The following is a 26,298-nucleotide window of genomic DNA, read 5'->3' on the forward strand; positions in this document are numbered from 1 at the left end:
GATGTGGGTCGTGACTTCATTCGTGTGATGTCCCGACTCATGGCGAACCATTACACGCTGGATGCACATCTCCGACGTATTGGGCTCGTGGAGAGTGGTATCTGCGCTTGTGGCGACGGTTATCACGATATAGAGCACATAGTCTGGGCGTGCACCGAGTACAGTTTCGCCAGGTCTCGGCTTATGGACACCCTCCGGGCCCAAGGAAGACCACCCAACGTCCCGGTTCGAGATGTGTTGGCAAGCCGCGATGTCCTCTATATGTCCCTTATATACACCTTCATAAAAACCATCAATATCCAACTTTAACTGCCCCTTTTTCCTTATCATTCTCAGAAACGCTCTCTTCCACCTGTACCATACACCCACGATGGTTTGATGCGACTCCAAGGCGACACAAAACATCCCTGTCAAATGAGCCAACAAACACGGGACCTAAAGCACGAACATCACACGCACAACTCGAAATGTAGCCGATCAACATCTGAGCCGCACTACGAAATCGTCTGGAGAAACCCCTGCCATCTAAGAACGACCACCCGGCGTCCCAGAACATGATTCTTCCTGATGAAGGCCACCCTGATTCTGTAATGCATCCGTTGATCTCCCGAAGTCTGAAACTGAAATAATGTTCTCACCCTGCCATGTTTGTCCACCCTACTTCCCCTGACTCTTATACACAGAAGTAACACCCCTTCCCCCCCCCCCCCCCCCAAATATCTTCTTGAAGCATTTAGCTCTTCTTGCCTTTTCTAGTTTTAACTATTATATTATATGATCTCGTTGAAAATGCCCAACTCTACTACCACATAAAATAACTCTAATTAATGTCTCCGAATCTTTACAAAATTTAATCACGCCCTCTAATTATTTCTACTTTTAAGATAGTCGTATAAATTTTCCCCCTTAGTTAAACATTATTTGCTCCAATAATCTCATTGCTAAAAATGTCAAACCATATTGCCATAAAAACTAAATGACCCCCTAATCTTACGAAAATTATATTACCCCCTTGTGTATATGTATAGCTAATCAATATGTAATCCCCTAGTTTTAAGTAATTTAAAATGTAAAACAAAATTGGCACCTTTAAGCTAACGCAAACCTGCCTTATCAAATAAACGAATTGGAAAAAAAAATCATAATGCTCTTAATATTTTTTTTTGTTAAATGTAGTTGTTCTCGAGATATTTTCAGTTTTGTTTCAACAATGCAATTATTTTGTTTTTTTACAACCTTTTCATAAGTTATTCGCGCTTCTCCATCAACAAAAATAGGTTTTCCAAAAGGCAAATATGCAGACAAAAAAACAATTTTATTTTTGAATATTTGAACGCCATTTTAAATTGAAATGCTCATAACAAAAATTTTCTGAAATGTACTATTTCTCGAGATATTTAAAATTTTGTTTCAACACCACAATTATTATTTATTATCCACAATTGTTTCTGAAATTTCGTAAATCGTTCAGTTCACGTGATTTTTTGTTTATAAATTTATAAACGGATTTTTTTCCGTGTAGGAGGTTTATAACAGCCTATTATCTTTCTCTGGACAAAACCAGCCTAAAGGCCGTGTTTCATCCGTCAAGTTGAAGTAGTTCAGCCAAGAATTGATCCACTGGGTTCATGAGATCCAACGTGTTTGGTATCTTCTAGTTGCTGTACCATAAGTGCTGACGATAAAATATGAGTGTGGTTAGAGTAGTACAAGTTAATCTTCAGCACAGCAAATTTTCTATCCCGCCTTGTGCAGGAAGGAAAAACTTCCATACTTTCAGCTCAAGAACCAAATTTCCACAAAGGAAAAGCTTATGTTGCAAAGCTATTAAACCACGTCTTCGTAGCTTTCAACAAAAATGACATGGCAAATCCACGAAAAATGCCTCGTGCATGTATACTGGCGAATAGCGCTATTGACGCATGTCTTATATCCGACATCACAACTCGCGATATTTGTGCTGTCACAGTCAATATGAACATTGATCATATATGTTTATTGTATTTGTCGCACAATGAACCATCCCCATCTGATGATTTCAGAAGGGTTGTATCATACTGTAGCAGAAATGGGTTTCCACTAATGTAAAATAGCTTGGAATCGTAGACACAGGGACGAGTCAGAGGCATTTAAATTGACTCGCAAAGCATACAGAAATTTGCCACGATTTTCTGAGCGAAACGGCTGGAAAGCCTCTGCACAGATGTATCAAGTCAACGAGACTAGTAGATTTCATGAGTTACATTCGAAATCGAAAAACTTTCATGTCAATTCGATTAGAACTGCTAATGGTGAATACTCGTTTGACGAAGAAACAGTGCTCAACTGTCGTTGACACGCACTTTCCAGGTTGTACGGAGCCATCACCAACGCGTGCCCCTGAGTTCTTTTCAGGTAGTTTTGATTCTTGGGAATTTGCTCGTACAATTGTGACAACCAAACCGATGAAATGGGCGAATGAAAGTTTTGATCAGTATAAGTCTCCGGAAAAAAATGGAATCATTCCAGTTCTACTACAACGAGGATATGAACACTTCAAGCATATTTTGAAAAAGGTTCTTACTTATAGTCTTGCAACAGGATACATTCTATTAGCGTGGCGCGAAATAACTGTAAAATTAATTTCCAAAGGTGGTCACGTCACTTATGAGGAGGCAAAGAGCTTTAGACCGATCAATTTGACCTCCTTTCTTCTCATATCAGTGGAACGTTTAATCGACCACTATATTCGGGACATTAGCTTGGGCGAGTACCCGCTGCATGCAATGCAACATACATATCAGCGAGGGAACCACCCTGTTACACAATGTTGTCTACAACATTGAAAAATCAATCAAGCTTAGGAGTTTTTCTTGATATTGAAGAGTGATTTTGACTACGTGTCTTTTGAATTCGTATCGGAAGCAGCACAAAGTCATGGAGTACCTTCATTTATCACGGGCTGGATACACGCAATACTTAGCAACCGACATCTTTGTTCATCGTTAAGGTTGAACAGAGAATGGGCAAAAATCTAAAACGAAAAAAGCAGTTTTTTCCATACCGTGTGTTAGATCTTCATAAAATCAATCAGCAGTACTGTAACAACATTCTACATAAGCTGATTGATTTTTATGAAGATCTAACATACGGTGTGGAAAAAACTGCCTTTTTCGTTTTCAATTTTTGCCCATTCTCTATCCAACCTTAACGATGAGCAAAGATGTCGGTTGTAGCGATGAGCAAACTGACTGTCTGCGGATGTCCTTAAGGTGGTGTGCTGTCGCTACTTCTATGAAACCTTGTCGCTAATGGCTTGTTAAGGCAATTTAATGAGCTTGGGTTTACAGATTTTCATATGGTTTCGCCGATGATTATCATATAATGATCAGCGGTATTTTCATTAACACACTTTTTGATTTTATGCAATGGTTTCTTCATGTTGGACTATCAGTTAATTCAAACAAAATATCAACGGTGCTTGTCACGCAACGAAGAATTCCAACCGGAGCTCGTCCGTTGCAGTTCTTCAACTCTGAAATTGGTGTTGCAGATCAAGTTAAGTACGTTGGGGTAATTTTTGACTCAAAACTTAATTGGGCGGTCCACATCGATTTCAGAATCAACACAGCTTGCATGGCCTTCAGCCAATGTAGACGGGTTTTCAGAAAATCTTGGGGGCTCAAACCCAAGTACATTCAGTGGAGCTACACAATTGTTAGACCAATACTGGTATACTGGTGTCTTATGTGGTGGCAGAAGGGAGAAGTCACGATAATCTAACCAAATTTAAACTATATTTAGAGGATAGTCTTGGTGGCGATGACTGGTGCGTTCTTGACAACACCTACTGCTGCTCTGGAGGCGCTCTTGAACGTAAAACCACTGTATGTGTTTCTGAAACAAGAAGCACTTTCTTGTGCATACCGTTTTAAGGTCTTGGAGGGCCGAGCCGGTACTGGTGTCTATTGTCGTGAAATGAGATTAGACCAATCCCATTCGCTTGGTAGATACTGTACCGTACTCCAAGCAGAAACCTTCGCGATTCTGTGAGGCGTACAATCGGTACTTCGACAAGGAATTTGCGGTAAATGAATTGATTGTTGCTCTGACTCTCAGGCTACCCTAAAGGAACTTAGTTCGCTGATACGAGATCGAGATTACTAATCGCATGTCGAACTTATATTGAAAAGCTTAGCATTGCAAATGCTATTTAACTATCGGTATTACGGAAATAAATAGGCGGACGAATTAGCTAGGCGCTGCGACTGACATCGTTGATCCAGAACCAGTTCTACCACTGTCAATAAGTTGGATTAACCCATTACGTCCTAGCGTATGAAATTTCATACGCAAAAACAACACATTTCAAGATCATACTTGTTATACGATAACGGCGTTTTCAAACTTCTGGTCTTCTGAGAACGTTAATTAATACCCTATAGTTTATAATGTGTATGCTCAATAATCTTTTTTATAAGATTCCATTGTGTTTTCGGGTGTCAAAGTTGGACAAAATTCAAACCAAAATATGAACAATACATATTATCAATTTTATCTTCTAAATCACTAATTCTTGTTTCGGATTGTGAACGAATGGCCATGAGAGGTGTGAAAGATGTGGCTCAGTGCGAAAAAATGGAAGAAATTGGTGAAACAATTGCGAAAATTCTGCTGGTAGTTCAAGGTATGAAATTTCATACGCAAGGCTGAACCGATATCTTATTTTTCCCAAGGCAAAATTATTTTCTCTTATGGGTCAGGAGGGAATTCACAACTTTCTCGTTGATTTTAACGTTGAATCAGTGCATTCAAGGCTAACAAATGCTTAATACGTAGCTGATCATACCTGGTTCCACCCAGAATATTTTTTATGTAAATTCTCGTAAGAAAATGTTCTTTTTCTTAAAATAATTACAAATTGTGTTTTCTGAGCAAACCCCTAGATATAGACGAAATTACACGATTTCTGCTGAACAAACTGATGTTTTCATCCATCGAAAAAGGTGTTCAATGTTTTCTTTGTTACGTAATGTTTGCCTAAAAGTGCATCCAAAGCTAATTGTTCAAATTTCTCGAATCTAGAAATAAGAGTGATATAACTCATTTCAACGTCACCCATACAAGAAGTTCAGTTCAAGAACGGTCCAAGTTGAAAAACTTTATAAATAAGACTACTGGTTTTATTACAGATTCTTTTTGTGGTAAAGATTTTTCTAGTGACTAATGTTTGTACATCCGCTAACGCAGTTTGGCATCTACGAACATAGAAAAACTTCGATTTTAACCATTTAACTTGTGAAAATCGCACTACTTGAAATACTTAAGAAATCGCAGAAAACAGATCGTTTCGTTTTCGAAAGCAACATGAAAACTTCGTCATTTACGTAGATTTATTCTGCCCCGGACAACGGAGTTCAAACAGTGCATATGCGTTTAACCGGCTCTAGTTCATCGTTCGTCTTTCTTAGTGAATGCATTCTTAATCCTAGGAAAATGCCATTAAATCACCAAAGCCAAATTGTCACGTATTAGTTTTGTCAATACACTGCTAGCTGCAGATTACTTTACGCGGATGCAGGTGAGAGAAACATAACGCAGAGATATTTGTTGCCACAAATTCTTGGCCAACAACTTGGTTCGGGTTCCGCATAAATATATTCTAGAAAACAGAAACGAAAAAAGTATTCTAGTTACACTGTTACACAAAAAAAAGAGTATTTTCGATAGTTTTCTTTTTTCTGCTGTATCCCGAAACAGGATTTTTGGAGTTCGGACGTTCTTGCACTAATCTTCTTTTATGTAGGAATAGAAAACTCGTGCGTGTCGACGTGGCTTATATGTTCACTTTGCTTTTATCGTTTGTCAGTATACTGAGGTTTTCTAGGCAACAGAAATTTTATTTAAGTAGTACAACAATATTTTCTTGTATACGACATGTTAAAATTGTGAATTTTTCAATATCCATGAATACTCATAAAAATACCTCTTCTTTTTGTAATTCTTGTGCCGCCACCAGTGCAAAACAGCTAAATTCAAAACATTCCATATTTAGTAGGGCAGTAGTACGTCAACAGTTCGTACAATTCCATTTAGATGTCCCTCGTATTTTTTTTGAATTTGACTGTATATTCCTTGTCGTATGGTACTGTGCCCTTGATACAATAAATCCTTGAACAGAGTCACTGGTAACTCGTTCGTAATACAATATTGAAAGATTTCGTTCCCCAATACTCGTCAGCGACCCAGTTCTTGGTTAACCGAGACATCACTTGGTACCAGCCAGTGCCTTTAGGCGTTCACACATGTTGTGTGACCTGTTTGGACTTAATGTCGCCAATTTGGTGTTAGTTTTGATACATCGTCTAACTGACAGCAAGTTGGTATCAGTTACTGACGAGTGGAACATGAAACATTAAAATTCAACTTTCCATTGTTTCAACCTTGAATGAGTTGATAAAAATGGGAAAACTGGAATATTTTCCAGCAATATGAATATACACACTGGATTTAATTTTAATCAAATATCCATAAATTGTTGTTGTTTACATCACATCAAATTCCACATGCTCCCCCAAACAGTACCGATTGAAGCTATCACACAGCGCTCCGGTTCGCTAACGCGCTCTGTTTGTTATCCATCCATTATATCGTCGCGACGCATCTGGCTGAGTCACCGCTCTCGGAATACACCCATTGAGCGAGCGTGGAAAAGTGGTGACCTAACAGCGTGCCATGCCGCTAAATACACGACCATCAGACAGCGACGCATATTAGAAACAAGTAACTTTATCTTTGTTGCCCGACAACCGCCCGACTGCCGCCGGATTTGGATACAGAGAACGCAGCTGTTATATGCATTAGCAGAACAGATTGATTCTCCGGTTTTTCGGCAATAACTTACGAATATCGCAACGCGACGAAGAACTAATCCAGGAATTCCGGCTCTAGCAGTTATGTTGGTTGTGCGATGTTAATTAAAGTGTTCATCCCTGGGGAGATAAATTTATGCAAATTGCTCGATTGCTTCTCATGACTGAATTATACAGATACTAACGGAGCTCATGAGCATCGGTAAATGCAAGCCTTTGTGTGTACAACAGATTCAATTGCAATAGAATGTCTTGATTCATAGTCAGTGCTGGTGCAACGACGGATCAGTGATGCCTGTTCCATGCAGCGCGGAATGTCGTTTCAAGAAATAAATACTACGCCTTCATCAGCAGAATGAGACACTGATTAGTTTTGCGCTGAAATGTTGATTTTAATGATAAAGATTAGTGTGGCGTTCAGTAGTTTTAAAATATTCTATTTATGCCTTCCACATTGCTTTGTGCTGTATCTCAAAAACATCACACCTGTACGTTAATTATTATTATTATTAGCTTAGTGAGACATATTACTTTACTGCCTGAATAGTCTCCTGCCAATTGAAAAGAGTAGTGAATGAATGGTAGAATGAGAAAGAGAAAGACCCCACGCGCTAATATAGTCCACTCGTCCGACTAAAAGCCACCTCGGCAGGCTAATAGTGTTTGTCTGGGTTGTCTCTAATTTCATCCTTCTCCTCGTTAGTTTCGAGTTTCTTTGCCTTTTGACGTAAGAGGCTAGCACTCTATCGCATCAACACCAATAATGGTCACTAGTCTATCATCCATATAGAGAGAGCCGGTATCCAGCAAAAACAGACTTCTGATCCCCAAAGTAGGTTACCGGTTCTCCTTCGTAGTTAGGAAAGTATGCTCCACTTTTGTGTGCACCACAGTCGACTTTGTTAGAACAAACGCAGCTTGGCTAAAGTGATTCTGGCGAATACGTGCTGTGAAATCATGAAGAAAGCCAACATTACAAGTTCCTATATAACCGTCATCCACTATAATCACTGCGTCGTAAAACTCGCACGACCCGCACGAAAAGACTTACACCGCAGAACATAAAACTTCATTTTATTGCATCAAATTGACAAAAAAAATGCTTTGTCAGTTTGGTCGCGCAGTAAACTGCGTCAGCAACGACGAAAATGAAAGCTTAACCTAAAGAATCTGATCCCAGCAGCTGGCGTACGTTTCTATAATGTAAATTGAATGAAATCAGCGATTGCCCCCGCTGCTCAAGTTTCTCGTGCACTTGGGGCAAAAAGTAATGCTTCTAAGCAAAGAGTGAATGCAATGCTCTAAATTGCATCAGCTGGTATGACCATTGTATATCGCATTCAGTTGAATTTTCTATTCACTATATGTGTAAATAAATCTTAATTTGAGCAGCTGGGCTCAAGCATTTGTTAAGCCAGATATTTTCACACCAAGCAATTTGGTTTGATGCGAATATGCAGCGATGACATGTGTTAAGTCTGGTACCAGTGGATGGAGGAAAAAATAAGGTGCTAATGCAAATGTGAGATTTCGGTTTAGAAATTACGAAGATGTGGTTGGTGCTATCGCGAGAACAACATTCTAATCGATGGAGAAGGCTAGGCTTCGCGTTATTATTTAAAATGTTAAGCTAGACAGCAAATGAAACTTTATCAAAGACTATCAATTTGTTTTCCTACTTCCACGCGCAAAGAGAACAATACATTACAACCAAAATCCCCCCATCTAAACAATAACATAATGAAGTTTAAAAAATACATTATTTGCTCGGTGTTAAGTCAGACCGGACGAAGTGATAAAATATTGATTTCGAGAAAAACTAGTTTAAAGTTTGAATCGCAGCATCCTTTACATTATGATTGGAAATAATTAATTAAAAACTTAATAATGTAAAGGATTTGCCATAATTCTTGTTTATTGTTACATATTTCAAATCTGGCAAAAGTCGAATGTAGCTGACGATATTCCTTATCCAGTCATTATCTCATTTTTTGATGTTTTGCGACTTAGTCCGGTCTGACTTAACACCGACCATTTGACATCGTTCACCACAATGAATTCAAATATAATTCGTGTTGCAATAGGGAGAAGTGGAATTCATCCAAATCAAACATTGAATGTTTTATCACCGTCATTAACCTTCATGTTCGTGTTGTTCTGGCTCAGACCGCGTTGTGTACTTATGAAAATCAGATTTTCACGTATCAGTTAAGTACGCAAACAGCACACATATTTATTTCATCCCGATCCGTTGTATTCTCCCCATTGCATGAATTCAATGAAATGAATGATGAATCATAAAATGAAACGAATGAATGAATCGCATCACCTTTTTGGAAAAATCCGATAGTAAACTCATGAACAAATATCACGAAATATAACCATGAACGTCGTTCATTCCATTCGACGCTTTTAGTCGATATAGCTAATACTAATCGGTGTATTCCCAAATTATGATCTAGAATCAGAAAAAGAACTAAACGTCTTCAGGACAGAACCACAGTAACCCTATCAAACAGTCATGCCGTGTATTTTTTAAGTGTAAACTGGTTTTGTGGAAACACGAATAGTTTCATGAAAACGATGTTTATTATTGACGATTTCAGGAGCTTGGTTACGATTTTTATAAGATCGTTCAGTTCACGATTTTTTTTCATTTCATGAATTTTTAAACAGATTTCTTTTGGTATTAGTAAGGGAAAGTGGTCGGTTTTCAGCAGCGCGACGTAACTTTTGACAGAAAGCAGACATGGTCATTCTAACAAATATTATTTGTGTGTTATATTAGCACGTTCTTTTTGCTCTGCTATACAACCACAATATTTTTTGAACAAGTGAAAATCCAATTAAATTTTTTTTTAATCGTTTGCTTAGTTTTATAGAAAGAAGTAAATCGATCGAAAATGTGTCCTAATTCGTTTTTGCACCTCTATTCATTCCACCCATGTGAACACATTAGTTAGAGCAGTGTCTGCTATCTCTATTGAACGCATTAGCTCAAATGGTAGGATGAATAAAGGTGCGTTGTACTCGACTTTTCGCTTCGCTCTAACGCGAGTATTTTACATTTTCCTAGCCAGATTTTTTATTGATCTGCTTCTTAAGAACGAAGCAAAGATGTTCATACCTATTTAAGCGTAATCCAATCAGTGTAAGCCGAGTTATCAGTTAAATAGTGTGACATCGTGACTAATGAGATGTATAAGGGCTCGTGTACCCTATGAGCGTTTTTAATGTTTTTTAAAGTGAATTAATTTTATTTTGTTATTCGAAAATTGAATGCCATTGAAATGCACGTCACAATTTCTTTTTACTCAGTTCTCAAAAGGGTTACTAAAATCGGTTGTCGGCACCCCTTTTTTGTGGCAAATGCAGAGTTCTTTATAACATAGTCAATATGGGTATTTTCGGAACGGACTTTCCGAATAGATGCCAGAGATCTATTTTTTACACCATTCTGAAAACCAAGATGGCGATTTCCGGTTTTGAAAATTTGCATGGAGAAAGCCAACCTGGTCATGTTTTCAGCGCTGTATAGCACAGTATACACCAGATTGTCAAGACCAGGGAGACAACTTTGTCGAAGACTGCAAAGCGATCCGACTTAAATAGAAGATATTGAATTTTTTAGCGAAGTGGTCCCTATGTTTGTTTTACACGGGACCTAGCCGCGCATGGTTGTGGTTCAGAAATCGATATCCATATGATATATTTTGTTTTTAACAAAAATTGTTTGATTTAGTAAAATAGTATCCATGCTTCGAAAAATTTTAATACATGAAAATATTAGTTCCCAATTTCATCATATATAGAACGCCACCACTAACTTTCCAACGAAGATAGATAAGCCGTTGACTTCTTCAGACGAATCACTCCAAAAAGCATTTCATACAACTGTATGGAAGACACCAACTTCTTTATCATGAGAATCTAGTGTATACTAGAGATGGACGGGTTCGGGTCGAGTTCGAGTTCAATAAATTACAATTTCTCCTGTTCGGGTATTTGAAATTTGAAACAAGCACTTTCTGTCAGATTGTCCCAGGGATAACCCGGATTCCTTCCAATCTTAGGGTATTGATCGTAAAAATATTGCTTGTTCTGTTCAAGTCATTAACGGATTTATATAAGTTTGAGGTGCTTCCGAGAACTCCATTACAAATATCGAAGCAATCCTACCGGCGCGCATATTGTACTACCTGAAGTATAAAAAAATTATATAGCCCATTGTACATAGACGATCGTCCTAATGCTAATGATGCGACATCAATAACGCATCAGAGAATCTTGATTGACACCCTTCGACACACACAAGTTTGGCTGTGCCAACCAGCAATGCGGGTGACATCGTGAAAACTATCGAATAGGAGTTGCCATAGCTTAATTGAATACATGTAATAATCTATACAAAACTACTCTTGGTTTTTTAGAATGGTTTTCGATAAAAAAAAATAGAAGTTTTGCTTAAGTTAGCCGCCGATTCAACCTACTCTCCGGTTAAGATATCGACGATTTATAAGTTTCCCAGAACATTACAAATTTGACGTCCAATAATAATAAATATAAATGCGAATTCCATTCCCCAGTAATTCGTTTTACCATAGCCAGATATAACTGGACGCGAATTATGCTACTTCGGATTCGAGTAATTCTATCATTCCTAGATGAGCCTAGGATCCATATTAACAAGTAAGGAGCCATATTAACAAGAAAGATCCGGGCCGGGTTTCTCAAATATTTAAATTTTCTGGTTCAGGTCGGGTTTGGATTTTCATATTTTGATTTCTCGAGTTCCGATTTCACAAAGTTTTCAATCTCGGGTTCGGGTTTTTCAATTTTAAAATGTTCGGACTCGGGTTCGGTTCGGTGTTTTTTTTTAATTTTGTAATTACGGGCTTGAATCGGGTTTTTCAATTTTCAAACTCTTGGGTTCGGGTCGGATTCGGGTTCGAAAATATTGAAACCCGCCAATCTCTAGTGTATACAATGCTACCAAGCAGCGAAAACAAGTCCAGATTGGCTTTCTCCATGTAAACTATGAAAGAATCCCAAGCAAACCTTAAGCACGTTGGTCCGGTACTTAGACTTGGCCGATTTCGCTTAAATTTGGAGCAGACTTTTCGGGTGGGACTGCGAATTGACGCAAGACAATTAATGAGGCTTTCAGAAAAACATCTAATTTTGCCAAAAGGTTGACACGATTCAGTTCTATTGGCATTTTGCTGCAAAGCTCAATTACCTGCTGCGACATCTACAGATTAATAGCATAAACAAGATAAAGTGGATGTTTGTGTGTTTTTCATATCAACGCTAAGTGATTTGAAATATTTTTTTATATTTTTCCGTAAGTAGGAGAGTCCGAGGAGGGTTGAAACAATTTTTTGTTTTTGTTAGATAAATCGACAAAAACTGTCATTCGATGATTGCTTAATTTAAAGTTCCTTACTTCTGTTTGTGCTTTATCAAATTACATCAGAATAACTGGTACAAATCAATAACAAAGCATCAATATATTGATTTTTGTAACAGTGCTCTTTTTGTTTCAACTCTCCCCATACCGAGGTAAGTTGAAACAGCAATGAATGTGAGTTGTAACTAGTAACCAATTACTTTAAATATTATCAAAACTTTTTCTAAAGTATCGAATTCTACTACCGTATCATTTTTATTCGTTCACGCTAAGATAATTCCTTAAAATGACATGCATTCTTAACACTATTTTTGACAGTGTATATCTTGTAAAAACTGACACTTGTTTTAAAAATTAATGTTTGATTTTGGTTACAAATGCAGGAATTTCTGCACTCATCCCAACAGTAATAGCAGTAAGATACTTTACCTAACCACTAATTAAGTATAACTGTAAAATCAAGAAATTTGATACCCATTTTTCATATATTTGGATAGTATGTATTATTTTCCAACCACTTCACCTAGAACATTCTACATTTATTAAAAAGGTTGATATGACCAATGATACTATTTATGACTACAAGTGATACGGGTTTATGAAAACAGGTAATTTGGTATCCATGTCGGTAGTATTTAGTTCATTTTGGATTATGGTCACCATGCTTCAGAAACTGATAGGAGTAAACAATTAGAACAAATGCATATTCCGTGGTTTTCAATGACCTAGATCGAATAAATTGAGAACGTTGACCACTGTTGTCAATTCAGGAAAGAAGAATCTTGATTATTATTATTTGTTCAAGGTCGTTAATGTGATTATAACATTACCATAAGACTAGAAGTTCATCATCGAGGAGAGTTGAAACAAAGTGTTTCAACTCTCCTAGGTCGAAAAGTAAGTGCAAATTATACATTGCAAAGATAGAAAGAATCGCATACAAATCATAGATGTTAACGCTCAGACTAGATAATAGTGATATTTCCATGATTGAACATCACTTAATATCCTCTTTACACCAATTTGAAGAAAATAACGAAAACTTACGTTTGCTAATTTTTGTAGTGTGTTTATCGTAAGTACTCAACCACTCATTTAACGTAGTTGGCGTGTATTGGAGGGTTTGTGGGTACGATATAAATAAAACAAGGCATTATTGTTTTATCCCTAACGGTACTGTGTTGCTAATAATGAGCACTGTTTCAACTCTCCTCTGTTTCAAATCTTCTCGGTTTCCCCTACGCATCCATCATAGTGAACAATGGACTCAGAGGGGAAGAAAAAACGATTTGGAAGCTAATAATAATAGTTTTTAGTGGATACACTAAAGTTCAAATTAGGAAAACTTCGAAAATGTGTATACTGTGCTTCTAGGTTAGGGTTTAGAACCGCCCGATTTAAGAATATTCAAACAACTCATCAAAGCATAATAAATATAAGTTCACTTTTGGCAAGAAATATGTAGCTGTCATTTCTAGCATACACAACTTTGTACAAAGTGGTTTTATTCCGGTTCTTAAATAAAAATTTAAAAATATACTACAGTTTGTTTACATCTTCTTCGTCTTTATTTTAAGTTTTTTATACGGACATGGCTAACTTTCATAAAAATGCAATACGTGAATTTTTGAAAATTTTCAACCGATCTGACAGTTTATTCGCAAAACATCCACTTCAAGCATGTAGCGCTCCTATATTTTTTTCTGCATAAAGATACCAATAGCTAAAAAACCTTTACTAGGACCGAATTTGACCACATCCCCTTACAATTTAAAAACATGCAAACCTAATTCTAGCTAAGATGAAAGCATCATATGCTCTCGTAGCTAAAATTGCATACCATTTAACCTGTGTCGAGCACCTGATTAGGTAGGATTGTTTTCTACGTTGTTCGTTAACCATGGAAATCACTAGCGAGAATGCACTGTCTTGCGAAAGTTTTAATGCTCAGTCTTCTATCAAACTTTTTGTAGGCTATCCACGATACACAAAACTCTCGCCGAGATACACGCTTGTTTAGAACTATTTGATTTTTTAAGGGCAGGTTCTCATTCCAATAACGAAAAAATTAACAACATTTTGAAATGTTTTATAGGCCACTTAAAAAAACATATAAGAAAACTTAAAACTTTAAAAATTTAAAAAGTTTTCCTCTTAATTTACAATTTTTTTTCAAGACGGAAGAAACAAAGAAACAAAACAACTCGGGACACGTGGCTTTAGGCGTTCACATATGTCGTGTGAGCTGTTTGGAATTTTTTGTGTCTAACTAGTGCTAATTTGGGTACTAGTTTAGATACATCGTCTAACTAGACACCCAGATGGTTGCTAGTTACTGACGAGATGAATTCGAAACACAAAAAAACAAAACTTAATTAACAAAATGGCGCCCGTAGTGAAGTTCTGTCTAAGGTTAGATGCGCGTAGAATTCCGAAACTGCGTACAGCCGGCTTCCTCAGCATCGATTTGAAACACAAAACTAATAATGAGGCTCTAAAATAAATTAAATTTATTGGAGGAAGAACCTAAAAACAGGTGAAAAACCTCAAATTTGACGTAACGGTGCGATCTCAAACTTTGAGATCGATTTTTTTAACCTTTTTCCACTTTAAGGCTTCACTAAAAATAGTGAATACGAAGAATTTGTAGATTGTATAGTTCATTCCTTCAAACGACAAAAGGTTTTCTTGCGAGAAGTCAAAAGATAAAGTCTTGAAATTGAACCGTTTTCAAATAAGACTGCACGCAATTTTGAAAAATCATTTTTTGAGATAAAGGCGTTCGATGTTGTGAGAAAAGATTAATTATACGTAGTAGGATGTCAATATTTTGTAACATCTACATGGAATTATGGGTTTTGGATATCGCTAATTACGAATTTAAAGTTAATTTTTCGAAATATAAAATGGCTGATCCAATATGCCAGACACCCACAAAAAATATGTGGCATTTCAGCCAAAAGCGAGAAAAAAGGTTTTGTGATTTATAACCATGCATTTGAATTAATATGTGTCAAAATCAAAAATAAAAATGGCGATTCCAATATGGTGGACTAAAATGTAACTTTAACCGCTTCAAGAACCAAGTTGTTTGTGAACAATAACGTTTTTAAACAGTTATAACTTTTGATTGAAGCAAGATTTGCTCACAAAAACAAGTAAGGCTAATAAATGTGACTATTGCCTTTCATTTGAGCATTAACAGTTACAAAGATCAGCTCCAGAACCGAGGTTATTGCTATTAGTTTGATTGGATTCCGCTGGAGCAGTGCTGCCAAGGACGGTTTACGTTGGCGATGGAAAATTAATTTCTCATATATCTTCTTGTCATGTTGCAATATTATTGAAAGCTGATAAAACATATCAATTTAGACTGTCTTTGACTACGTTTTCCACGCATTTGGACCATTGTAAATATTCTAGAAGAATTTTATTGAGCATTGGAAGGTAAAAATTGAGCAGCTTCTAGCACTGCGAGGATAGCACCTATATTTATGAAAAAAGGCTTTTCGTGTTTTCAACATAACGGTTCTCAAGGAAAAATAAGGAACATACACCAGAAAAAAGATGGTGCATGAAAGGGTTGACAATTTTGAACAAAATTTTTCGTTTTTCGCCGTTTTCTGTGGTTATTTAAAAACTCATGATTTGTCTGCAATGCCTCTACAGATCAAGCCTCGAGACCCGTACGCACGTACAGTGCAACGTGAAGCAGTCTGGGAACGTGCATAAAGCCATGAAAAGGTTTCTATCTGAAGTGCGCGTTCCAAACCGAGAGCCAGAACGCCACTTTGAACAATGACCTGTAGAAACTATTTTGATACGCGGATCAAAAAATCCGTTGAATAAAATGTAGTAGACAGTTATTAATACAAAATGCGTAGAAAAAATTTAAAATACTGAATGAGAACCTTTCCTTAAAACTGAATATGTGTTCTAAGTGTAGGTATTCCTGCGCAATCAAAGCAGCTGCTGTCATTTGAGTTCATATTAATTTCTAAAAAAAACTACAATTACTTCTAGTAACTTGTGGGGTGTCTGATCCAAGTATTTCATATTATTTTTTGTTGGACTTACTATTTAATATAGAGACCAATTTAATTTATTTTAGAAGAAATTGGAGGGAAAGTTTCTGAACGTTAGTTGCTTTCGTTGCACTAAACGGAAATACATTATACTTGCGCTAATCAGTTGAAAAAATGGTGACCAATTTTGCATTAAATTTGTGAGTACGTATGATTTCTATAACTAGCGCAAAAACTTTCGAAAGTGACGCGGAACAGCTAAAGTTTATTAGCCTTTTTCAAACAGAGCCGTCAATATGGTGTACCCAAGAGACCGCATGCATTTTTGTGCTACGCACTTCACTCATCGTTAGTCGAATAGGAAGCACGTGGGCACACAGTTAGACGGTGCAGTAAGAAGAATGAAGTCAGAATTATTGTCGCCCATATATTGCTGCGCATATTATTTTTGCTAATCAGCCTTATTCTGTATTATGACGGTCGCTTTTTAAAATGAATGTTGTTTGCATTCCCTTACTAAAATCGTTAACGCAGCAATTATAACGTTTTATCGCAAACATTTTGGGTTGTAATTTTTCAAAATAGCTCTGAATGCTAGGAATAAATTCCAGTAACAAGACATGATATGTTTAACCTATTAATAAAAGATGAAGGTGGCCAATACATAGAAAGTTTCCTAGAATATTCAAATAAAAACAATTTCATGTTTTGAAGATGTATAGGTTCTTTATTTGTTTTGGAACTGCGTAAAATCTCGTGTCGATTTGGCGTTTTTATTGTTGTCTTTCATAACGACCCTGAAAATCGGACGAAGTGGCGAATGTCTGCCAAGTAAACACTTGTCCTAGGGAGGACAAAATTTTTGCACAAGTTTGTCTCAAAAGCATGAAGTCACGTATTCTAATTTGTCTACTCCTATAACATGTTCTCCTGTCAGCGCGTTGTAGTCGTCGTTATGTGTACTAAACAAATTTCGAATTAAAAAACCTCTTTTGTTTGACTGATCGAGTAAAACAATCAGCATTCCCCCAGGTTTCAGTCCCGCACTCATTTCCTGAAGTAGCCAACATACCAAAAATCAAAAAAGTCGACAACAAGCAGAACCCATATGTAGCCCCACCCAAGCGAAGTGATAGGAAATAGGAAATAAACATATACATACACCAACCAGTCATGAAGACGCACGTACCAACAAGAATGGACCATACCAAACGAATGCCACAGGCTCAACAACAACCCATTCCATCTCAGCAAAATATATTTGCGCCAGTCCTTAACTCTTCGAAAGCCCCATTTGATAAGTAATCACTTATTGGTTGATAACAATAAACTTCAACCATCATCCTACTCAGACCAAGCAATACATATTTCCCCTGCATATTAAACTCCCCATGTATCAGTTCTTAGCTTATCGACCTGAATAAAGTAAAAATATACTTTATGTAGTGGCCTATCAGTTTACTGCCGTGATCCGCATAACAGTCCCATTTGCTATGGGTTTCCTATGCAGGTGGGACTGTTATGCCTATCACGGCAGTTTAGTACTATCCGGGAGGAACTTGGCCGCATACTCACTACTCTATCGCTGATCCGATGTGATATCCGAATCGGAATATAATTATTAATATTATCCCATGGAAAGGGTGCCTGTCAGATAATCAAGTGGCACATCTCATTCATAGTTATACATATTAAATGTACTTATTACATGGTGCGATGATCAGAAGAATTGTCCAGCGGCTCCCCCACCCCTTCAGGGAAGCCGTCAAAAAGGCAGCTTAGTACAAATTCGTCGGTTGAGTATTCTCCATTAGCAGTTCTTATTAAACTGACATAAAAGTCTTTCTATTTCAAAAATAGCTAATTATTTGAATCTACTAGCTTCGACGAACTTTGATACATTTGTGCAAAGACTTTCCAACCACTTTGCTCAGAGCATCGAAGGGCATTTCTGTAATCTTTGCGAGTCCAATCTCTTATACATAACGTTTGAGTCTAGCAAGTTCGACATTTCTCCAAGGGTTCCTCTAGAAGACATCATTACTACACAAAGAAACAACGTACGCAGTGTTTACGTCATCAGTGCCAGTCCAATCAGAACTTTTTGTTATGTGACACTCCTCAATTCAACTAGCTACACTACAGACTTTCTCCCGGTTTATTCAATTTGCGCTCAGGGTTAATTAATCAATTGACCGGGTTCTTGTTGTACATTGGTTATCAAGAAAATATTTTGAAGAGTGTGTCAGAAAATAACCAATTCAACGTCACGGTTGATTATGAATGTATGGATTATTCCTACTAGTCTCGTGTATTCAAGTTCAAATGCTTCCTGAATACGAGCATACCACATTAATTTTTCAGATAGAATGTAGTTGATCAAAAACAATTGGCTTGTTCCAAACTGTATAAACCAAATATATATTTTTTTTTGCACGGACAGTTCCAAGCTTTGGTGTGTGAATTATTGTGCTGAAATCGAAGCTTTAAATTTCAAATTTTTAAACCAGCATTTTACGCTCTGAAGGTTAAAACCGATTGCTAAATGTATAAGCTGTGTTTCTGTTTTCCCTTCACTCGCTAAGGGACCATTCATAAATTACGTAACGCAAAAATTGCCCAAAATAGACCCCCCCCCCTCCCCCTATGTAACAAATTGTCACAAATTTTTCCATCCCCCCCTCCCCTGTTACGTAACAAATTCCAAGAAAAAAAATTTTTTTCTTCGGCGAAAACATGTTACGTAACGATCTAGTTAACACCCCCTCCCCCCAATGTAACAACTTGTCACAACTTGCCGTACCCCCTCCCCCCCCTAAAAGCGTTACGTAATTTATGAATGGTCCCTAAGTTCAAGCACCAAATATTGTTTATCAAATTCACTTAAAATCATGACGATGGCGGAATGTCGGCGGCAAACCCCCTTCGAAATTGTAGCAAACATCTATTTAGACTTGGTATAAATCCATAGATGTTATACGGTACGTGATCTGATTTGTATTCGACACACTTGAGAATTGAATTTTCCAAATTCACTCCGAAGAGTTGTGAGCATATGTGTGCTAGGTTTATTCGCAAAAAAAACTCGCGATCCGGTCATAATCAACCAACGGACCAGCTGGACTCTAAATTTCAGCAGCTTGTGCGAATTTTCCGCGATGGATTAGTGCGGATTGAAGACAGTCCGGCTGGCCTCGTTGAGCGAACGCATGTCTGTCTGTGTATGGTGGGCGATACGTGATAGTTGGACGCTTTCAAGAGGCATCCATTAATAAATTTATCGAACTTTCTTCGCAGCACCCCGTTCGGTCGCGCCGAATACCGACACAGGAGAAGGAAATAAATTTTTCCAAGTAATTATTATTGCTTTACTGTTGTTTGGTTCAATTTCATGCTTTTTGTTGACTAGACCTGCCTTACCCTCACGTCACCCCGGGAGTTGAGGTGGTTTTTAATTGCACAGCTGGATGTTTTGGTAAGCAGTTAAAATACATCCTTTAGCAGGCATTAAACTGTCAATTATCCTGTACATGAGTATGTGACAATTAAATATTTCTAAACCTATATGGGACACAGCGAAGGGACAAAATAACATAATCCGAAATAGCCGACTTCCGAACTCTCCTTATTGTATTTATATGCAAATTAAGGCCAACAAATTAAATAATTGTAATATACCTGAACTGATCAATTGAATGATCGGCGGAGACTACTCGTCTCTTTGGCTGGCTATGCTTTCGTTTCCAGTAGGTTTTCTGCGTAATTAAGCCGGGTGATAACCTGTTCTTTTACACATCCAAAATCTATCGCAGGCAGCCAACGGTTGCTGTATCGATCGGATATCCAAACAAAGCAGGTACCGGAAGCGCTGTTGTTTTCGCCAAGGGAATTCTCTTTTCGTTTATTCCGTGTGGTTTTCATGCACCAGAACTATCACTTCACTTCGGGACAACTTCGCACATACCTAAAACACCTAACCTGACGGGGTCACTGATTTATATTCTATCAAACACACAATATTTGCTCTGGCGAAAATGACATCTCTAGGTGATTCTATTCAACTTCCTTTCTCACTTTTCAAAGCCACTCCTCTTCACCTAGGAAACTAGTGTGTCGAAATTGAATGCCTTTTTCTGCAGGTCGTTGGTATGCAATATTGTGACCTACTATGATTGAAAATCTTTTCTTTCCGCTTCACACCGAGATAATTCCGTGTTAGACAAACAAACGTCTATTCAACAGCACCAGGGTGTATTTTCTTCTCGGCCAGTAACACGACGGACATACCAATTACGATGATATTTCCCTGCCGAAGAAAGCTTCAAGTGACAGGTTTTGCAATTGTGACTGCACGGTCGGTATAGAGAACAAAAATATCACACTCTGAATTCTTCCGCAGAGGAAAGCTAAATTTTTAGCAGCCCCTGTAGACAAGGGCGATCGATGAGGTATTCACAGAACGCACTTACATTTGCCTCAACAAAAATCAAACGTCGTTCGAAGGAAAACTCACTTTTTTCGTGGTCGTTGGAAAACTCTCACTTCTTTCCCCAGACAAATTTTAATCGCATTGAAAACAAAAAAGAATAGTATAGCACATAAAGTGGAACAGAGCACTACGCAAACTGCGGGACGACACAACTTCGACTTCAAAAGCAACTACGATTTTCTACTCCTTCACTGCCACTTATCACAACTACTAGCGTAGCGATTCAGTCATTTTACACGTAATCACAGTTGATTTTCAGTACAAATGTAGTGGTGAAAGTTGAAAGTATTTTGAAGTTTTTGACAAATAGATGACAACTCTGTCATTGCATCAATGCACAATAGCAGGGTGGCCAGACCCAAGCGATTTTAACATCCTATATCCGCACTGATAAAATAAAGTGCTCATTATTGCGTAGAAAAGTACTCATGTAATAAAAGTGGAATTATTATTCAATTAATGGATGAAGCGCCTGCGTACCGGATAATAGGGGTACCAGCTATATTTTTCAAATGTTTTTACATTTTATAAAAATTGTCTTCAACAGTCAGGATTCAAAATCGGTTATTTATTTTGAGCCAGAAATCAGTTAGACATCCGAAAAATTTGTCTTCAAAATGAAAAGCATGTCCTCACAACGTTTCAATTGACTTTAAAATGAAGACATGTCTTCAAATCTGGCATCGCCGCTCGATAAGTTCAGATCAGGGTGGCCAGATAGAATTCCTTAATATCGGTAGGGTCACTAAAAGTTTATCGGTAGGCCGGGTTGTTGTCCCAAAAACATAGTATTGACATATATGAAAAATAAATAAGTATAAATGTGCAAAGCACATATTTTAATTTTATTATAATGTTATTTTGTGAACCAATGTTGCATCAATCAAAAGTTATAGCTGTTTAAAAACGTTGTTGTCCACAAACAACATGGGCATGAATGAGTTAAAAAGTAGTTGGAAACTTTCATAACTGCCCGTTAAGTACAATTCAAGCGTACGTTTGACATTTATTACACTTTCGAGTCCCATGATGGCGAGAATGATGATCTATTACGCATTGAACAGATCTAGCCAGTTGTCCTTTCAGCAAGGACGTGCGAACAGAGCTGCCAGATGATTTTGTTAAAAAATCTGTATTATCTCAATGAAAAATCTGTATTCAATGAAAAAAGGACAGTTTTATAATTCAACGAGTTATAATGTGAAATAAGAACTGCAAAGTATAGTGTAAATATAATATTCCGGTATAATGATGATAATGATTTGCTTTGCAATAATAGCTATTGGTGGTTTCCGATTAGATTTTATAAAATCTGTATAATCTTATGAAAATCTGTACTAAATCTGTATTCTGTATCAGATCTGTATTGGCACTCAAAAATCAGCATAATACAGATAAATCTGTACAAATGGCAGCTCTGCGTGCGACGAGGTTCAACGGCAATGGAGCTCAGCTCATCCTAATGTCGTTTTTGCTTGAGGCGAAACTGAGTCAGTTTCTAACCCCAACTGCTGTCAAAATGTATGAACTGACAGCGGTTAGAACCTGACTCAGTTTCGGGTTCAAGCGAAAACGCCATAAAAGAGCAGAATTCACCAAATTATCCCCAGTTGTATCCAATAGACAAGCATTGGGTGATAATGAAGATTAAGGCTGTCACCAGCGCCACATTGGTCGGATGAAGAATTAGTTAAATCAGCTAGTCAAGATCGTGACTTAAGAAGATGTGCGCTGGACGATGAGCGGTAGTAATAAAAAAAGGCGACAGTTTCTTCGAAATAATGATTCTGTTATTTTCACGAAACAATGATATAAACTTTTTTCATCCTTTACAGTTTTTCGATTGCCCCACAAACTTAATAAAATTTAACAACCTAAATAAAATGAATAATCTGAATAAACCGAATGAAATTACAAAATTTTGAATAAATGAACAGAATTAGAAAGGTTGATTTTTTAATATAATAATATTGATAAAACTAAATCAAATCAATGAAAAATAGTAAAATTTTAGAAAAAATATTATTAATACACAAGCCTAAAGCCAAATTTACACCTTTCCGATCCGATTTAGTGACGGTTCAATTCCGTGCACGGACACTAATATTCTTTCATACAAATCAAAACTCGTTGGCTAAATGAAGTGCACTAGACAAACAAAATACAAGCGAGAACACGCCTATTATTTAAAAAAAACTATATTAAGCTTAGGCCAAACATGAACCGCCATGTTTGAAAAACGCAAAAAAACAACTAAGCCCATTTCAGCCGTTAGTAAATTTGTCTAAGTGTTGAAATTGCCTTTAAATCGCATTTGTTCCTGGGGGCAATTTGCACAGGCGAGTTGAGTCAAACGTCAAACTGTTTAAATCGCCTGACCATGTTCGTCCGCATTTTTTTACCGGGTTATTAGCCCTTAGGTAATAATAATTATTGTTGAGTTTGAACCAGAATACTGTTGTATCTACAATAATTTTTTTCTGCGTGCCTTTATGTTATCTTTCATGAACCTTTTATATTAAAACACTATTACCGACAATTTATTTAAAACATTGAACGTTTAAAATCCATAATTTCGCTTCGACAGAAATTTAATAAAAATACTATGAAACGTCGAAATTTACTGTCAAAGCAAAAACGTCAAAAAAAAATTAAAAAATCGTTTCATATATTTTTTTGGAATTCAAAAATTTCATTTTGATGCCAAATGATTTTAAAATAGAGTAATGAGCATATTACTTACTTCAATTACTTCAGAAAATATCGATCCGCCAATTTCACTAAAATACTAGCTCCACCTTTCATACACGGTCCCAATCACTCATTTGCAAAAGGGTTGTCCCTCATGCTCGGGAACAATTTTTCACTAGTGGTCTATCAACCGTTTAGCTGCCCATATATCAGAGGCGCAATAATCTCAAATGCAACCACAGTCCCAACTAAAATATATTTAAAATGACTGTTAAAGCAAAACGAACAATTGCTATGTCTGTTAGTCTGTGCTCTTGATTCGAATTTTCATTGCGCTAAATCGCGAGCATTTCTCTATTTTTGGCCATTTATACCTACCATATCTTTCATGCCTACCCAGCTAGTCATTGTTACAAGTATGTCGTTTGCGTTCATCATATTTACGGTTCGGTCGGAAACGCACTGAATAACGTGTATAAATTTTCAATTTACACACATTTTTCAATAGTGTACTATTAAAGAAGAACAATATTGTTCAATTTGCCGATTGAATCGCTTAATGAAAACCATGTATGAATAACATCAGGATTTTTTTAATATTAATATTGCAAGATTTATGTGGTTTGATAAAATTCACAGCAAACGATTCAGTGTGGTGAACATCGAAGAAGGCGGGTAAATGACACATACAGTAGAATTTTTATTGATTTTATCGAAAAATGATATTTTTGCACCTTTTATATTATTTCGTTATCTTTCTTCGTATTAGAGCGTCTTACCTTTTCCGCGAACACCTATCGTTTTATTAACGGAAAAGATAAGGTTTATTCAACGTCGTTGGTTTATTACTTATGATTATCCACCAGTTTTATAGAGCTTAGGTACCGTAAACAGTGGGGATTTTAACCACTTTTTCATAGCATTCATTGCATGCTTTTTGTTACAACACAATTTTTCTAAATTTAATATTTTAAAATTAATAAGCTCTTTAAAAAAAATTAGTACACCAGAGTGAGAAAAATTTCAAAATAGTAGCTTTATGACCCCCTAAGAAAATAAGTAAATGTAGCATTTCAAATATTTGAGTATGGCAGTATTCTGAAAAAGTATGACAAGTCAATATGCTTTGGGGTAAACTTAATTGAAACATATAGATTTTGATGGAGCATTCAGACTTAAAAACCGATCTACAAAAAATATTTCGAGTGGTCAACGTCACTCCGGTTTACGGTGTTTAAAGCAAAACAGCGCAAACGTAGCGAATAAATCATTAGAAAGTTCAGCAAATACAGCAGTTCTATTTCAACCATGGTTGTCTCAGTAGCGCAGTTGAACAATATACTCTCTAACTGTGGCTTCGACGAAGTGAGTAGCGATCTTGCTACCATAATCGTTCGCCAGATCAACATAGCAATCAATGACCGTAATGAAGCGGCCATGTTCATAGCTCACCTTATCCAACAAAGTGGGGGCTTCAAGTATCGAGACAGGCCGGGAAAGGGTCATCCTGATGCTCCATATTCCAGTAGAGGGTATATTCAGTTGACCTGGAAGTACAACTACGAAGCGGCGTCTAGTGAAATCTATGGCGATGATCGCTTAGTACAAAATCCGGAATTGCTGTCCAGTGACCCGGAAACGAGTATGAATGTATCCGTCTGGTTCTGGATAAAGAGAGTACGCCCAACAGCAGCACCGTTTACTAATTTTTATCTGACGACAAAGGCTATTAACGGAACGGAAGAGGATAGTTTCAGCAATCCGACTGCAAAAAAGCGTTATGCATTTTACCTCAAAGCAGCTAGTGTGTTAGGTATTTTCGCAAAAGAAGGCTGAAGAATTGTTCTGAAGATATCAATGCATATCTTGTTTTAAATTTAATACGTTTATTTAAAATGTCGAAAAGATAGAATTGTAACAGAATGCAATTTACATTACAAATTGCGTTATAAACCTGCGAAAAGACCCATTCAGCTTCCGAACAATGACGATAGAGGCTGCTCAATCAGCAAAATAAACATGCTTTATGATACCCAAACTTTGAAGACGACTAAGTTCATCGTCCACGGTTTTCTACTTAAAGTTATACCGATATTTAATTGAACCATCGGACAACGCTGGTTGGCAGCCCACACATACTTTCACAGTAAACGGAAAGTTACAGCGGGTAGCTTGGAACAAAGTTTCAATAGCCTACCAAACGCCAGCATCTACACATATAAAAATATTTTGTAATTTTAGTTTATTTTCATGCACATATTTAAAGCATGAATATAAATGTAAAATTAAGTTCCACCACAAATACACACGATTATTTTCAAATTCAAATTTCATTATTTTTTTCTGACGATACTGTCAAAATTGGAACAATTATTATTTATCAGTGTCATTCCAAACGAGTCAAATTCATGCATTTTGACAGGTCGTTTGTTTGTTTGGAATATCACTGACAGATAATCATGACAGTTGTCTTCACTCTCCTTACATACACTCTGATTTTTGGTGTGTGATTTAACCCGCCTAGCCGCCCTTTCGCTTACTGCCCGGTCAAACCATTCGGAATTTGGTTCGGAATCCTGAATGGAGTCAGTATGGATTCCAAATCAAATGCAACAACCGATTCTGAAACCGATTGAGTCGGAATCGGTTGTTGCATTTGATTTGAAATCCATACCCACTGAGACGTCCAAAAATTGTTTCAAAATCGTTCAACACGGGTCCAACGATGGACGTTTGTTGAACGGTTATTTGGACGTTGTCCAAATTGGTCCAACGAACGTCCTTCATTGGACGATTTTGAAACCAACCGTTCTTAGAGGGTAATGACTCCAT

At 37.0% G+C, this 26,298-nt stretch overlaps 2 protein-coding genes across 2 annotated transcripts in view; one reads left to right on the plus strand and one right to left on the minus strand.

Moving 5' to 3' along the window:
• The window catches only part of LOC131688099 (sarcolemmal membrane-associated protein), a 73,915-nt gene extending 52,945 nt beyond the window's left edge, over positions 1–20,970 (minus strand). The window contains exon 1 of the mRNA XM_058972252.1: positions 19,965–20,970. The gene's annotated coding sequence lies outside the window, so the exon portion shown is untranslated. The remainder of the gene's footprint in view (positions 1–19,964) is intronic.
• A 3,804-nt stretch (positions 20,971–24,774) lies between these two features.
• LOC131686873 (uncharacterized) lies at positions 24,775–25,302 on the plus strand. The gene has a single exon (XM_058970874.1). It carries the CDS (start codon positions 24,775–24,777, stop codon positions 25,300–25,302), a length of 528 nt encoding a protein of 175 aa, XP_058826857.1.
• The last annotated feature ends 996 nt before the right edge of the window (positions 25,303–26,298 follow it).

The sequence above is a fragment of the Topomyia yanbarensis genome, chromosome 3, assembly GCF_030247195.1.
Source record: "Topomyia yanbarensis strain Yona2022 chromosome 3, ASM3024719v1, whole genome shotgun sequence".
Lineage (NCBI taxonomy): Eukaryota > Metazoa > Arthropoda > Insecta > Diptera > Culicidae > Topomyia > Topomyia yanbarensis.

What these genes read in the sequence shown, in the direction of transcription:
- LOC131686873 (XM_058970874.1), top strand. Translation starts at nt 24,775, where the DNA reads ATGGTTGTCTCAGTAGCGCAGTTGAACAATATACTCTCTAACTGTGGC.